Here is a 13,086-nt window from a genome sequence, read left to right as displayed (position 1 = left end):
TTTGTGCTCGTGGTTTTGTTTGCTTACCAACAAGAGCTGCCTTGTAGGGGTTATTCTGCATCCCATCACTGCTGGGTGCACTTGAACCTGACACGGTCCTTGAGGCACAGTGGGAAGCGGGGACTGGAGCTGTGCTCTCTGCTCTCCCCAGCCCTGGTTCCTACTGATGGTGGGGGCCTGCGGGTCTGTGCTGTGCAGGGTGAGGGACACAAGCATCTGAAAAGGGTGACTGGGGCTGCTGCCTGATGTTTTAAAATGTTGCTTAGAAACCAAATTCAATATTACCTAGCTCCACCAGATCTGCAGTGCAGAACTCATTGCACAAGGGGAAAGGAGGTTTTTTATTTTTATTATTATTATTTTCTATTTTTTTTCCTTTTACGAGGAATAACTCACTTTTCAGCTGTTGGAGAAGGTAGTAATTGATCTAGAGCTTTGCAGCTTGCCTTCCGGAATGGTTTTATTCTTAATGTAGGAATAAAACTCTGTTAGGTCAAATACACAGCAATAAATACAAGAAGCACATTAGCTTTAATATATTGGATTATTCCACTTGGTGGTGACGGGGAAAAAAAACAAGATTTAATTCCCCTGGCAATGCAGGCAAAGAAAATCACTTTCCTTGCCCATTTTTTTCTGTTAAGTCATTTTTGTCTGTCAATGCCAGTGCTGCAGGCTTTGACAGGTTTTAATTTTACTTTTTATTTTTTTAAACTTGGTGTGAAAGTGAGAAGTATTTTCTCCAAGTAAATTGTCTACAAATTCACTCAATGCCTTTTATTTCTAGCTGTTACAGGTGCCTTTCCTGGCGGGATGTGGGGAGTTCTTGGTACTGTCAGAAAAGTGGGGATTGCTGTGAACTGGCAGGGTGGGGTAGCTTTTAGCTTCCCTCTGCTGCTGGAGTGGGGTAGCGAGTTCAACACAGCTGTTCCCCTTTTTCCAGGCATGCAGGTATTGATTTCTGTTCCCCCCCTGAAGCTTTCCAGCTAGAACTGGGATTTACTGCTCCATGCCAACTGTTTTTTGTGATGTACCACCACCCTTCAGTGCCACAACATCTGTTGCATCTTTCCTTGTGTCCCACAGGCTAGTGGTAGCTCAGGGCTCCCATATGGTGGTGAACGTACTCAGCAGTGCATGAATTTCTCCCAAGTGATGTGCCTTGCAGTGCTGAAGTCTTTTCTCAAATCCCATAGTCATTCCTTGTGCCAAACCTTCCCTTATTTTCCTGGGAGAGCAATGACATTGGATCCTTTTCCAACAATCCCTGCTTTTTCATAATTTATATTTTCTATCAGGACAGATGAGAAAAGGCAGGAATGATCTCCTTGCTTGTCATCATGGCAGACAGACAGGTAGAAGGTGGCTCTTCTGTGGACCAGGCGAGTAGCCAAGAGACTGCAGCAGAGATTTAGCTTGGATAACAGAGAGGAAACATCTTGGCATGCTGAAGGACTGTAAGGAAGGATTTGCAGGGGGTAAAGAAAGCTTCACTGCCAGAAAGCTTTGAAAACAGGCTCAATTAATCTGTGTCAGGAGTGGTGTACAGATGGGGAGGGGTCTGCATGGACAGGAGAAGGGGACTTAAGCGTAGGCAGGCCTGGGCTGTGTGGTTGGGGGGGGTGGTGTGTGTGTGTGTGTTGGTTTTAAAGCATCTCCCTCCTGTGTGCAAACTGGCAAGGGAGACTGGGGAGAACAGCAAGGCAGGAGTCTCCATGTGGTTAACCGAGTCTTTGGACTGTGTTCATCTGTCCAAGCAGAGTTATCGCTCCAATAAGCAGGGCTCCTCCACCAGCACCTAGACTCTATCTGATTGTACTTGTCTAAGACGAGAAAGACTGCACAGTAATCCTGCTGGCAATTCATTGGCTTTTGTTCAGCAAGAGTGAACAAGATCTCATCTTAATCTGTTTCATTATTTCTCCTTGTATAGCACAGTCAACACAAGATTAGGTTTAATTTACAAAAAAATGCAAAGTCATTACTCATCTCTGGATCAGGATTTTATCTGCTTTGTTTTGCAATGCTTCATGTATCAATATTAACGAGAGGAGCTGCAAGGTGTGTGGTGAGGTGGAATGGCACTGCTTGACTTCAGGACCTTTTGGAAGGATTACAGGCAGCAGAGTTCTGATATCATCCTTCATCTACCCCCATCTCCTGCCCTTTGTCCGAGAAGCAGCTTTCTGCTGAGGAAAACCAGGCTGTTCCTGCAGGGCAGTGGGCTGTGGTGCTCTTGGTTCTCACCTCCTACTCCTCATGCAACTGCAGCCCTGGGCATACATGTGGAAAAGAGCTATGGGAAGCCAGAAGGAAATGGTGTGGGGTCCATGGCAGTACCAGAGATGGGCTTGTTTCATGCCAGGTCAGAGACTGTCCCAGTTCCCTGTTGTGGTCAGTGTCTGAGAACCTCCCAGTTCTGGCAGTGCAGGAAGTTCAGATTGGTGGGTTTTAAATTGTTTTGCATGGCTGCGGACACACACACATGCCTGTGGCTTTATCTACCCCTGTACACTTACCTGGGAGTGCTTGTACTGCCCATCCCACTAACCAGGCTCCTCTTCTACCCAGTCCCCACAGGCAGCTGGCTCACGGAGCAGTTGGCAGCATGTTCCTTTTCTCCTGGTTCTTCCAAACATGGTACCTACATCTACGACGTGCTTGGAGGGAGATACCTCACTGCCAAAGCTTGTTCCCCTCCCTGGTTAGCACTGAGCTCCTGTTCCTGCTGCTGTGAAACGTGTTTCCCCACCATCCATCAGTCCAGTGAGCAATCTTATGACTTTATCGTGGCCTTTTGGCCTTTCTAGGAACACTGATTGTGCTGTGGTTAATGGGTCTGCACAGACAGCAGGTCCGGATGAGTTGCTCTGAGTGCCTGCAGGAGAGGTCAGCCAAGGGCATGTGTGTTACAGCCGGACTCTTGCCCTGCTGGGGAGGGCTGCTGAACTTGGCATGTGAGGAAGGTGGTGAAGTGGCTCTGTGTACCTGGGCAGGGTGTAGATGGGGACACAGACAGCCCTGCTGCTCTGGGCATGATTCTTCTGATCCTCATGGGCTGGAAAAGGTAAGAAAATACTCTACAGGGAGAGGAATGTTACTGATTTGAGTGATACTCTTAATAAATCAATGTCCTAGGATAGTGTTGGGTGAGTTGTGCTGCTTCAAATCGAATTAGGAAGGCAGGCCTTGATCTGTGTTCAGGACAGCTTTCACTGCGCTCTGAGCAGTACGTTACAGTTTAAAGCACATCCAAGGAAAGTGTGTGGGAGCCTCTTGCCCAAGAGGCGTGGGGTGTCCCAGATGGCAGGGCAAAGCATCAGGGTCTGCCAGGCAAAAGCTGCTCTGCAAACTGTGCCAGCGGGTATTGACACAGGACAAAAGAGTGACTGTGAACTTGAGGCCATGCTGCAGCCAGAAGAAAGGAGCTGCGGTGACAGAAACGGCCCGCAAACGCCAGGCTCGGAGCCGCACACTGGCAGGCAGCAGCCAGGCCGGTGGCTCCGCGGGCTCGCTGCCTGCAGCCCGAGTGCCCTCTGCTGTCACTGCGGGCAGCCCCGGGGAGGCACCGACGGGCACCGGAGGTGTTGGACACTGTCCCTGCGTGCCCCGCAAACAGGGCTGTGCTCACAGCACTGTGCTTCGGCTGCTGCCAGCGAGCTGCAGCCCAGAGCTGCTGGGAGGAGAAAGTCAAGAGGCAAAACTCTCCTCCTCAAAAAATCAGGTAAGCCGGCTCTCGGGCCAGAAGCGTGCTTGTGTGCTTGCTTGGCTGTATCTGGCTTCTCTGTTCCTGTGATGGTCTTGACCATGTCTCTCCTGTTCTGGTTTGCCTGGATACCTTTGCTTTACCTGCAGGCTGCTGCAGAAGGAGCTCAGCTCTCTCAGGCAGTAGTTATGCTTTCCAACTTCCTTGAGACTTCCCAGTTGACCTCACTACAGCTGTTCTCTCTCTAACTCCAAAGTGCCTCCCCTGTAGGAAAGCATCTTTAGGCCCTTATTTTCCCAATAACTAAGGAGGCTGAGAAGCACAGGGCAGTCACTGCCCCAAGGACATCAGGAGGAACTGGATGGAAGGAGAGGCAGGAATCAGGTTAGCTCAGTGCCAATGCTGCTCACCTGTGGATGTTGTTTTTCCCTGAGATTATCTGTATGGTGTGGGACAGCCATGGAGGAGGTGTGGGAATGACTGTGTCCGAGCTGCAAAGGGAGGTGTGTGTCTGGGGATATTTCTTTGCTAGCCCGGTGTTTTCCACTAGAGTTTTCTACTCCGGACAGGCTTGTGGGCTCAAATGCAAGGATAAGTCACTGGCTTTCCATCCCACTTGTGACCATACTCACCTCAGCTGCAGCTTTAGGCGAGAAGCTTCTGCTGTGGGTGGACTGATGCCCTGCTGTCCTGGCTTCCAGGAGGTGCCATTCCCAGCCTCTATAGGCTGTTTAATTTAGGGGGAATCAATCTCCTAAACTATCCTCCTTTTACAGCTGGCTGGAACAGCTGGACTGTGAGCAACAGGGAATTGTCAGACTTTTATTTTGTCTTTTTTTCTCCCCCATCCCAGTCTTGAGTGCCTGGTAGGGAAGCAAACTCTTCCATCTGTCCACAGACCCCCCAGGTAGGTAATAATAAATGCTTCGTATAGAAAAATTCAATTAGATTTGACAAGAGATGTATGCTAGTGCTTCCTTGCCAGGGCCCCATCTTGCTCTATTCTGTTCCTCTGCAAGAGACTTGCTGTAGAAGCTATTATGAAAAGAAAAAGGCTTTTAAGTATAATGGCAGTTTTAGCCAGGACTGGCTGTGGTGGGATTTGTAGAAAAGAAAATTACAGTGGGATCTTGTACAACTGCAGCCACCAAGATGCAGTTCTACCCAGGAGATGTGATGCCAGCTGCTGAGAGCAGGAAAGGGCTGTGTGGAGGGAGTGCTGGATCTAGGGCTTCTCTTAGTGCCTCTGAGTATTAAAGCTCCCAGGGTAAGAAGTGTGTTCATGGCGGTGTCTTGGCCAAAAGTGTGTAGTTCATGGCTTAATCTCCCTATCCAGTTCTTACTGTCCAGCTGTTTTGTTCTAACGTGGAGTGTTTTGGAGGACACTTCCATTCTTTGCTCGGTGTAGCTCACTACTAAGCTCAGCAGTGCTCTGCCCCGGAGGTGGCTGGGGTGCACTGTGGGTTTGTGCAAAGGAAATGGGAGCTCTTTCTACAGCTCTTGGTGCCACGCTCAGGACTGGGAGGAGACCATTTGTGTGGTTTTGGTTTTGTTTTTTGTTCAGCATGAATGTTCCAGCAACACTCAATTTTTGTGTTTTAATTCCTGGATTTCTAAATACTTGGAGCCTGGGTGATGTGAATATCTGTTATAAAGTACTTGGGGACAGACCTCTCTCTCCCTGTACGGCACTCATGTCTGCGTTAGCCATCAGTGTTCCCAAAAGCTGCTCCCTAGTTTCACACAGCTGCTTGCTGATGTTGGCACGACAGAAAGCAGAAGGAACCCCCATTTGAAGCTACATGTGATAGAGCCCTTCAGTGACCGAGAGCTTTAATCCTTTTGTCACAGTTGCAGTGACATTCTGTAATCCCATGAAATTGCATTGTCTCGATTTCCATGAAGTCTGGAACATGTGAGAACCCATTAACCTCACACGCTCTGTTCATCTCGGACAGATGAGTTGACATCATCTTGGTACTGGATGTAGGTGTATGGCACAGATTTCAGTGTGTTCAGACTTCTGGTGTTTGATCAAAATTCAAGAGGCATTTGAAACAAAATATTTACAATGTGAGCAAGTTTGTTTTGTTGTTTCTTTCCCCAAGTACCCAGGCACTCACGTGCATTGGGAGTCTCGCACTGACGTGGCTGAGCGCAAGGAGCAATCGCTCCCCGAGGTCAGCAGCAGCTTTTGCAAGCTCTGCAGAGCAGAGGTAGCTGTTCTTTGCAGTGAAGCTGCAAGGCATTGGGTGTCTTGGAAAGCACCTCTTGGAGGTGGGTGAGGTCAGGACAGCTTTGCAGGACGCCCGTGACAGCCATTGTGAACATCAGGCCTGCTGGCATGAGGGGGAAGCCTGGATGTCCCCGGGCAGCTGCGTTCATTTAGCAGAGGGAGCCTGTGTGCATTTAGTAGTTCAGCCTAAAGTGGGGAGCGTGGCCCTACTCTGTATTTACAAGGGACACAATATCTGAATCCTGGGGCTTATCCTGACTGTGAGGTGGGAGCTTAGGAAAGGTTTGGTTTAACAATTGCATCACAGAGTGGAATATTGATCCCCTTGCTGTACTGATTCCTTAAGGACAGATGGAGGCCTCACTTCTGTGGGGCAGAGAGTTGGCAGCGCGTTGAATATTAACTTTTGTCAGCCCCATTAAAGGCTGTGGTGAATACAGCTGCATTGTGCGACAGTGTGTGCAGAGCTAACGGAAGGGAAAGAAATCCTGAACTGGTTCTGCTCTCTCCTAGGTCAGAACCAAGGCTGAGCTCACAGCAGAGCTGCAGTTCCAGATGACCTGGAGGGCATCTGTCAGGGCCAGGCTGTGTAGGAGCCTTCCTGGACCTCCTCTGTGCTTTGCATGAACTCCCACTGGGTTTTAAGTGCACTTCTGCCTGCTGCTGCTCTGCAAACCCATTGCCCATCAAGTGCTTCTGACAGGTTGAGGCTGATGGGTCAGAGAACAGAGCACATACCTCTTTCTGGGAGACTCGTGGTATCATACAAGGTACAACTCCTAGTTTTTGGCTAGAACTGATTGACACTGCTGCACATAAGTGAACAGAAAAAGCATGCTTAAGCACAGGACACAAATACTCAGCACACAAGGGAAGATCCACGCACAACTGTGTTATTTTATTGTATTTGCCTGGACTCTGGGTTGGCGTGGCTGTGGTTTGGAAGGCCAGTGTGCCCTAGGCATCCAGGTGTAGCGGTGCAGAAAGCCTGATGAAGCAGAGCGTGCACAAAGTGACCAGCTCAGAAGCTCTCTCCTTTGGCTACAGGTGACAGTAGTACACTGCACTTTGATGCAAAGTGACATTCAAGTATGTATGTGCTGGCAGCCCAGGAAGGGAAGGCAGACAGATGGACACAAAAATGTAAGTGCCTATCTCTCTAGGCAACACCAGCTCTGTGAAGGGGATGCTGTTCCAAGAGGACCGACTAGCAGGGACAGGCTTGGCTCAGGGAAGCTTAGGTGTCTGTTCAGGGTGGTGGCTCACAGCCCTGAGTGATATCAAGAGGCACTAGTGGGAGTATGTACCAAGTGCTGTCTTGGCAGTGAGCATATGGAACGGAGGCAGACGTGTGCTGTTTGCAGACACTGTTAGGCTGGAAGATCTGAGATCGAGTGGGGGTAACAAAACAGCTTTCTGTGTGAAGAGTATTTCCTGCCTGCAGCAAGTCAGACTGGATGACCAGGGTGCTTGTTGCATCAAAGCACACAGAGGCCAGGAAGGGGTAGATGAGTTTGTTTTCATTTGTTTCTGGAACCCCTCCCCAATTTGCTTCTAACCCATGTCTGCTGAGTCCTTGTCATCTCTCTCCCAGTAGTTACTCTCAGGTGCTGCCTGTTTGAGGAGCCAAATGAAGCCCCAGGGTTGGACACCAGAGAGGTTTTGGTTCCCAACACTTTCCTTGATAAATGAATGCTGGGAACAGCGTAAGAGAAAAGGATCCAATCCCTATTGCTTTGCATTATCATCACTAAAAATTAAACCAGTGACTCAGAATAGCACTTGGTGGCCAAGATAGAGCTCCTGTGAGGCAAGCAATGAAATCTGCTGTTTAGAAATGGGATTCCTACTGCAGGTCATGGGAGAAGTTGGTGACAGAGATGTGAGAGGGCTCTGGGTTTCCTTGGTCTGCTCTCAGACACAAGGTCTATGCTTTTCTTTCTTCCTTTTTTTCTATTCTTTAATTTCAAGAAAATATGCCCACAGTACCCCTTAAAATTAAGGAGTGCCCAAGCCTGGGAAGCAGGCAGGAGGAGTGTCTAGCTTGGGGTTAGGGGCTTAAGAGAGAAGTAAGGTCTGCAGGATTTCTAGGTGGTCTCGTGTCTGATGGAGAGCATCAGTGCAAGAGGTGAGGCTCAGTCTAACGTGATGCATTCACAAATATGTTTTTGCATTCTTTGCATAGTCCTCTTGAGGAAAGCTGGATGGTGGCCCCAGCATCTCGCACACACATTCATACACAGAAAGGTTGTATGCTTTACAGCCCAGAAGCAGCACCATGCAGAAACCATCCAAAGGCCATGGGATGCCCTGAGGGAAGTCAGCTCCAGCATGCAGGCCCCAGCTGAGCATGGCTATGGCTCCACTGTCACGCTGCTGTTGGTAACACGGACGCCGTACCATCCCTTCCAGAATAGCGTGTCCTGGCCACCGTGTTCAAAGCGGATAAAGCGGACCCCAGGCCCATAGTTGGAAAAGGTGTGGGAGATCTTTGGGGTGAGAGACAAAATAGTTGCTGGTAAGCACCAAACTGCCACGAACCCACCCTTCTTTAGCACACAGAGCCTTCAATCCCACCTGCCCGAGTCATACCTGCCAGGTTGGTAACAACAAAGACATTTACAGTGGGAGTTACTAGGGGAGCTTTGATCCCATTGAGGCCACTGAACCTCTCCTAGTTGGTCTTCATCTTACACCTGCAGTGGTGGCTCAGCAAGTTTCCAAATTTTATCTAAGGTAGCCTCCCTCTATGATCCCTTTGTTAATCACAGGGTCATGGTTCTGCAGAGCACACGACAAAGCCTTCTCCTGCTCCAGGAGAACTTTCTTGCTTCTCTCTGCTTGAAAATATTCCTGATTCATGTAGGTTGGGTGTCACCTGCTGATCCCACAGCTATAACTCACCTCAGTCCAGCTGGCATCATTGTCCTCTGGGATGGCAATAGTGTCACTTTTGTACTCAGCCAGAACATCCTCATTCTCTGAGAGCAGCTTCACACAGAGCTCATAGAGGCAGCCGGCATCTCTGCGTCCTGCATACCTGTGAGGAGATCCAAGCTGCTGGTCCTACCTGTATGAACTCTGCAAAGAGCCAGAGCGTGCACCTGCACCTTGCTGACTCCAGGCTCTACTAGTCTCACCAAGTTACTGTGGCCTTGGTTTGAGGTGGAAATCTGTAGTGGTTCTGACCCCAGCCCACCCCCTCCCCTCATTCACAACAGGAACCTGGTCTGTAGAGGCCACATGCACCAACCATTTGAAGCTTGTGGGAGCCGCCTGTGGTGCTGTCAGCCAAGACCCAGCCCTGCCCCATGTTTAGGGGATCCTGGCAGCTGAGGTTTCAAGGCCCAGTGCAGGTATATGCCCTCCCTGCCCTCCCTTCTCTTCCTTGACTCTCTGCCTGCCTTCTGAGGTGTCCTTGCTACTTACCAGTCTTTCACCACAACTTTAGGCTGGGTTGTATCCATCAGCTCTTCCCAGTAGCCCTCAGCCCTAAGGTCAATGACTTGAGCCTTTCGACACCACCTGAAACACAAGATGGTAATTGGTATCACAGTCTCTCCTGGGACTGGGGGAACCAAAAATGTCCCCTTCTCTGAATAAGAGAAGAAAGCAGCCTTACTCATAAGATGTAACAAAGTATTTATGGACTTCTTCACTAGGAAATTCTTTTCCAAAGTCCCCAGGGAGCTCTTCAATTTTCCAGCCATCACCTCCATTCTCTACCTCTCCCCAGTGCTGCAAGTCTTCTGCAAATGGCAGAAAAGAGACTCGAATGAGTCTTAGTTTCTGTGGGCCTGGGGAACCTGACCACCTCCCACGGGAACCTTTCTCTGGCTCGTGAAATGTATCCTGTTAGACACAGCTCTGACTCCATTAGACCGTTAAGTAGAGGTCAGGCAAAAAGCTTGAGTCTGGCTGAACTTAATACTAACAATCCTCAACATTCCCCACCAAAATGGTTACATACACGTGGGTTAAGAAGGTGTTCCAGTGAAACTACTTTGGTATTCTGAACTGTGTCAGCACTTTCAGTGTTGTAAGGTAGGAGTAGCCTGGGGAGAGATGTGGATTGCTTTAGTTCTAAATTGCTGAGTGGTATTTCTAGAGCAGTATGGCCTTAAACATTGGACTTTTCTGGTCTTAGCCAGAGGGAACCTGGATGTTGGAAAAGGTTGCAGAAGAATAATCTGTAAACAAAATGGAGAAGCAGTGTTGATATTGCTTTGGTCTGTGATGTGTGAAATGTATTTGTTGCTGCTTGGGTTGTGAGGCTTGGTTACTGCTGCGTATCGCTAAGCATCCTGTAGATCTGGCAAACAAAGTTCACAGGTTATCAGAAGAATGGCAAAGGGGGGATGTGCACAGCTCCAGCATGGGCTGAAGTAAGGACAGAACAAACATGATTTGCCTGAGCTGCTTCAGGGAAGGAAGCCTGGAGTGCCCGGTGAGCTGAGGGCAGGCCGGTCCCAGAGTGGCACAGGCTTGATCTCTCCTGTCGTGGTTTTGCAAGAAGCAATCTAGAAACACAGAGGCCACTGCTATTGCATTGGACAGGGGTTCTGCAAAGGTCGTTCTTGTCTCTCAAATGTGATTCAGATCCCTGCAGGGGCTGATATAAAGTTGATCCCTTAGCAAAGGCTGATCACCAAAGGCCTTTATGCCCATTAAATGATCTGACTGCACGCAGTAATTGGCTTGACTCTCTAGGCAAGTGTTCTGGTTTTGCTAGGACAGAGTTAATTTTCTTCTTAGTGGCTAGAACAGTGCTGTGTTGTGGTTTCAGTGTGGGATTTACTATGAGAAGAATGTTGGGTTTTAGTTGTTACTGGAAGATGAGGGACATTTCCAGCCTCCCTGTGTTTTGCCAGTTTGCACATGCTGTGTTGTGGTTTCAGTGTGGGATTTACTGAGAAGAATGTTGGTAACATACTGATGATTTTAGTTGTTACTGGAAGATGAGGGACATCTCCAGCCTCCCTGTGTTTTGCCAGTTTGCACGTGCAAAGGACTGAGCTGGGGGAGGGAAGCACAGTAATTAGCAAAACCCAAACTGGCATTTGGCTCTGCCAGTGAGAATATTCCATATGATATCACATCATGTTCAGTATATTAATGAGGGTTGACCAGAAAGCTTGGGGATTCTTTTGGGGATCACTCGGGCTCACTCTTATGGGATTGCTGTTTCAGTTTGGGGACTGTCTCTGCTCTGGGATCGCTGGCTGGGACAGGCTGGGCATTGGTTGGCAGGTGACGAGCAGTTGCACTGGACATCACTCATTTGAGTCTGTTATTACTGTTATCATCATTATTACTTTTATTATTATTTTATGTCAATTAGTTAATTGTTTTTATCTCAACCCACAAGTTTTCTCACTTTTATCCTTCTGATTCTCACCCCTGTCCCATTGAGAGGGGGGTGAGCGAGCAGCTGTTCGGTGTTTGGCTGTCAGACAGGCTAAACCCACCACAGCAAGAAGAAAATGCTGCAACCAAGGAGATGCCCAATTCCCAGTGACTGCTCATGTCTATGACAATTGTTATGTGTGCCTCTCACCTTCACCACATGGGTTCTTGATGAGATTCTTCCTTTTCTTACTCAGGAAGTAGAAGTTTTGCCAGTTCTCTGCGTTCTCCTGTGACTCTGCTCCAGTGAGGCCTTCCTGCTGGCACTTCAGGATCCAAAGCGCGGCTCCATCAACCAGGTTCTTCCACTGGCAGCAGACCAGGCGGCACGCCAGCACCAGATCCACTGCAGGTATGGAAGCCAGGATCCTGATCAGGACTGCTTCGGGGAGGGACTCCATCCTTGGGCCAGGCTGGGTGGAGCTTTCTGAGAAAGAGGGGGAAAGGAGTGGTGACACAGTGGTCCTCACACATGGGGTCCCCCACCCTCAGTGATGTCAAACACTGATACATTGGAAGAAAGGGACAATCAGCATGTTATCTGAGAGCAGGATTCTGGGGGTGTAGATCACTTCCCAACCTCAAGGCCTCCTGACACGTGTTAATACCTTGAAGGATGTGAGCAGATTCATATTTTATGTTCTACATGAAGCCCTTAATTAAATCCATCCATAAAATGGATTCTGACATCTGCAATTGTGGCCAGTTTGACAGTTTCCCAGGCTGGAATCAGTCCTCCCAGAAATCCCTGCTGCTGCAAAAATCAGCTTCTTAGTAATGAGTTCCTCTGCAGGGGGAGGCATCTGGGTGTGTGTTCTGCCTTTAAGAACCTCACTGATAACAAATGCTGCAGAGCAGCAGTACCCAAACATCAGTGGTGAGCATCTTGCCAACCACATTTGCAGTGATTTGTTCTCTATCTGGAAGGCTTTCCCTCAAGGGGCTGGCACTCAATCTCCTTAGTCATGAGCACAACTGAAAATAACTCTGTTATTCCTTTTTCTATGGCCTCATAACCTGAGCAATTAAGTCAGAAGCGCGTGCTTTATAATTTCATGTGCCAATTCTGTACTCTGGCTCCCTACAGCTCTCTGCTCCCTGAGGCCCAGGGCCAGGGCTGCAGGAATAAGGAAAGCTGAGTGTGCAGGTTCAGAGCCCGTGTCATCGGTGTGGGATGCAGGGTGACACTGCTCTTAGCTGACTGCTGGTGCTGGGCAGCTGCTGAGACTGCAGCAAACTGCATAGATGCAGCCAAACTCCTCAGGAGTGAGTTGCTGAGGTCAGGAGAGCACTAGGGACAAAGCAGGTGACATATCCTGAAATGTGGCACTGCCCAGTCTGGCAAGGGAGGGAAGAAACAGGGAGTCGTTACTGTACCAGCATCCTAAATCCAGTTGTTCCAGCTGTGTCCTCTGACTGGCTGCAGACAGCAGGAGGCAACTGCCATTTAAAATTCCCTGGCTGTTATGGGGGCACTGGGAACTTCCCCCAACCCCTTTCAACCCTCAACCAGAGTCCTGAAGGGCAAAACGGGATTATTTTTTTAATTATTACTATTTTTCAAAGAGGTCTCGCTGGCTTCAGCTCCCGCAGGACTGGCACACGCCTCCCAGCTCTCCGTGCTAAGCGAGGATTCCCCACGCACACGGGGAAGGGGTCGGTCCCTGGCTGACCCTCCTTTCCCCCTCCCAGCACCTCAGCACGGGTCTCCCAGCAGCAGGAACGACCCCGCAGCCCT

At 49.2% G+C, this 13,086-nt stretch overlaps 1 protein-coding gene across 1 annotated transcript; it reads right to left on the bottom strand.

The window, feature by feature from the left end:
• Positions 1 to 8,282: 8,282 nt before the first annotated feature.
• FBXO2 (F-box protein 2) lies at positions 8,283 to 11,774 on the bottom strand. Its single transcript, XM_010169546.2, has 5 exons — positions 11,500 to 11,774; positions 9,565 to 9,691; positions 9,372 to 9,467; positions 8,847 to 8,982; positions 8,283 to 8,431 (listed from the first exon to the last, which is right to left on the bottom strand). Exons 1-5 carry the CDS (start codon positions 11,747 to 11,749, stop codon positions 8,297 to 8,299), a joined length of 744 nt encoding a protein of 247 aa, XP_010167848.1. The 5' UTR covers positions 11,750 to 11,774; the 3' UTR covers positions 8,283 to 8,296.
• Between the last annotated feature and the right edge of the window lie 1,312 nt (positions 11,775 to 13,086).

This window comes from Antrostomus carolinensis, unplaced genomic scaffold, assembly GCF_000700745.2.
Source record: "Antrostomus carolinensis isolate BGI_N321 unplaced genomic scaffold, ASM70074v2 scaffold15850, whole genome shotgun sequence".
Taxonomy (NCBI): Eukaryota; Metazoa; Chordata; class Aves; order Caprimulgiformes; family Caprimulgidae; genus Antrostomus; species Antrostomus carolinensis.
The sequence above is the reverse complement of the archived record's forward strand: the minus strand, read 5'-3'. Positions and strand labels throughout refer to the sequence as shown.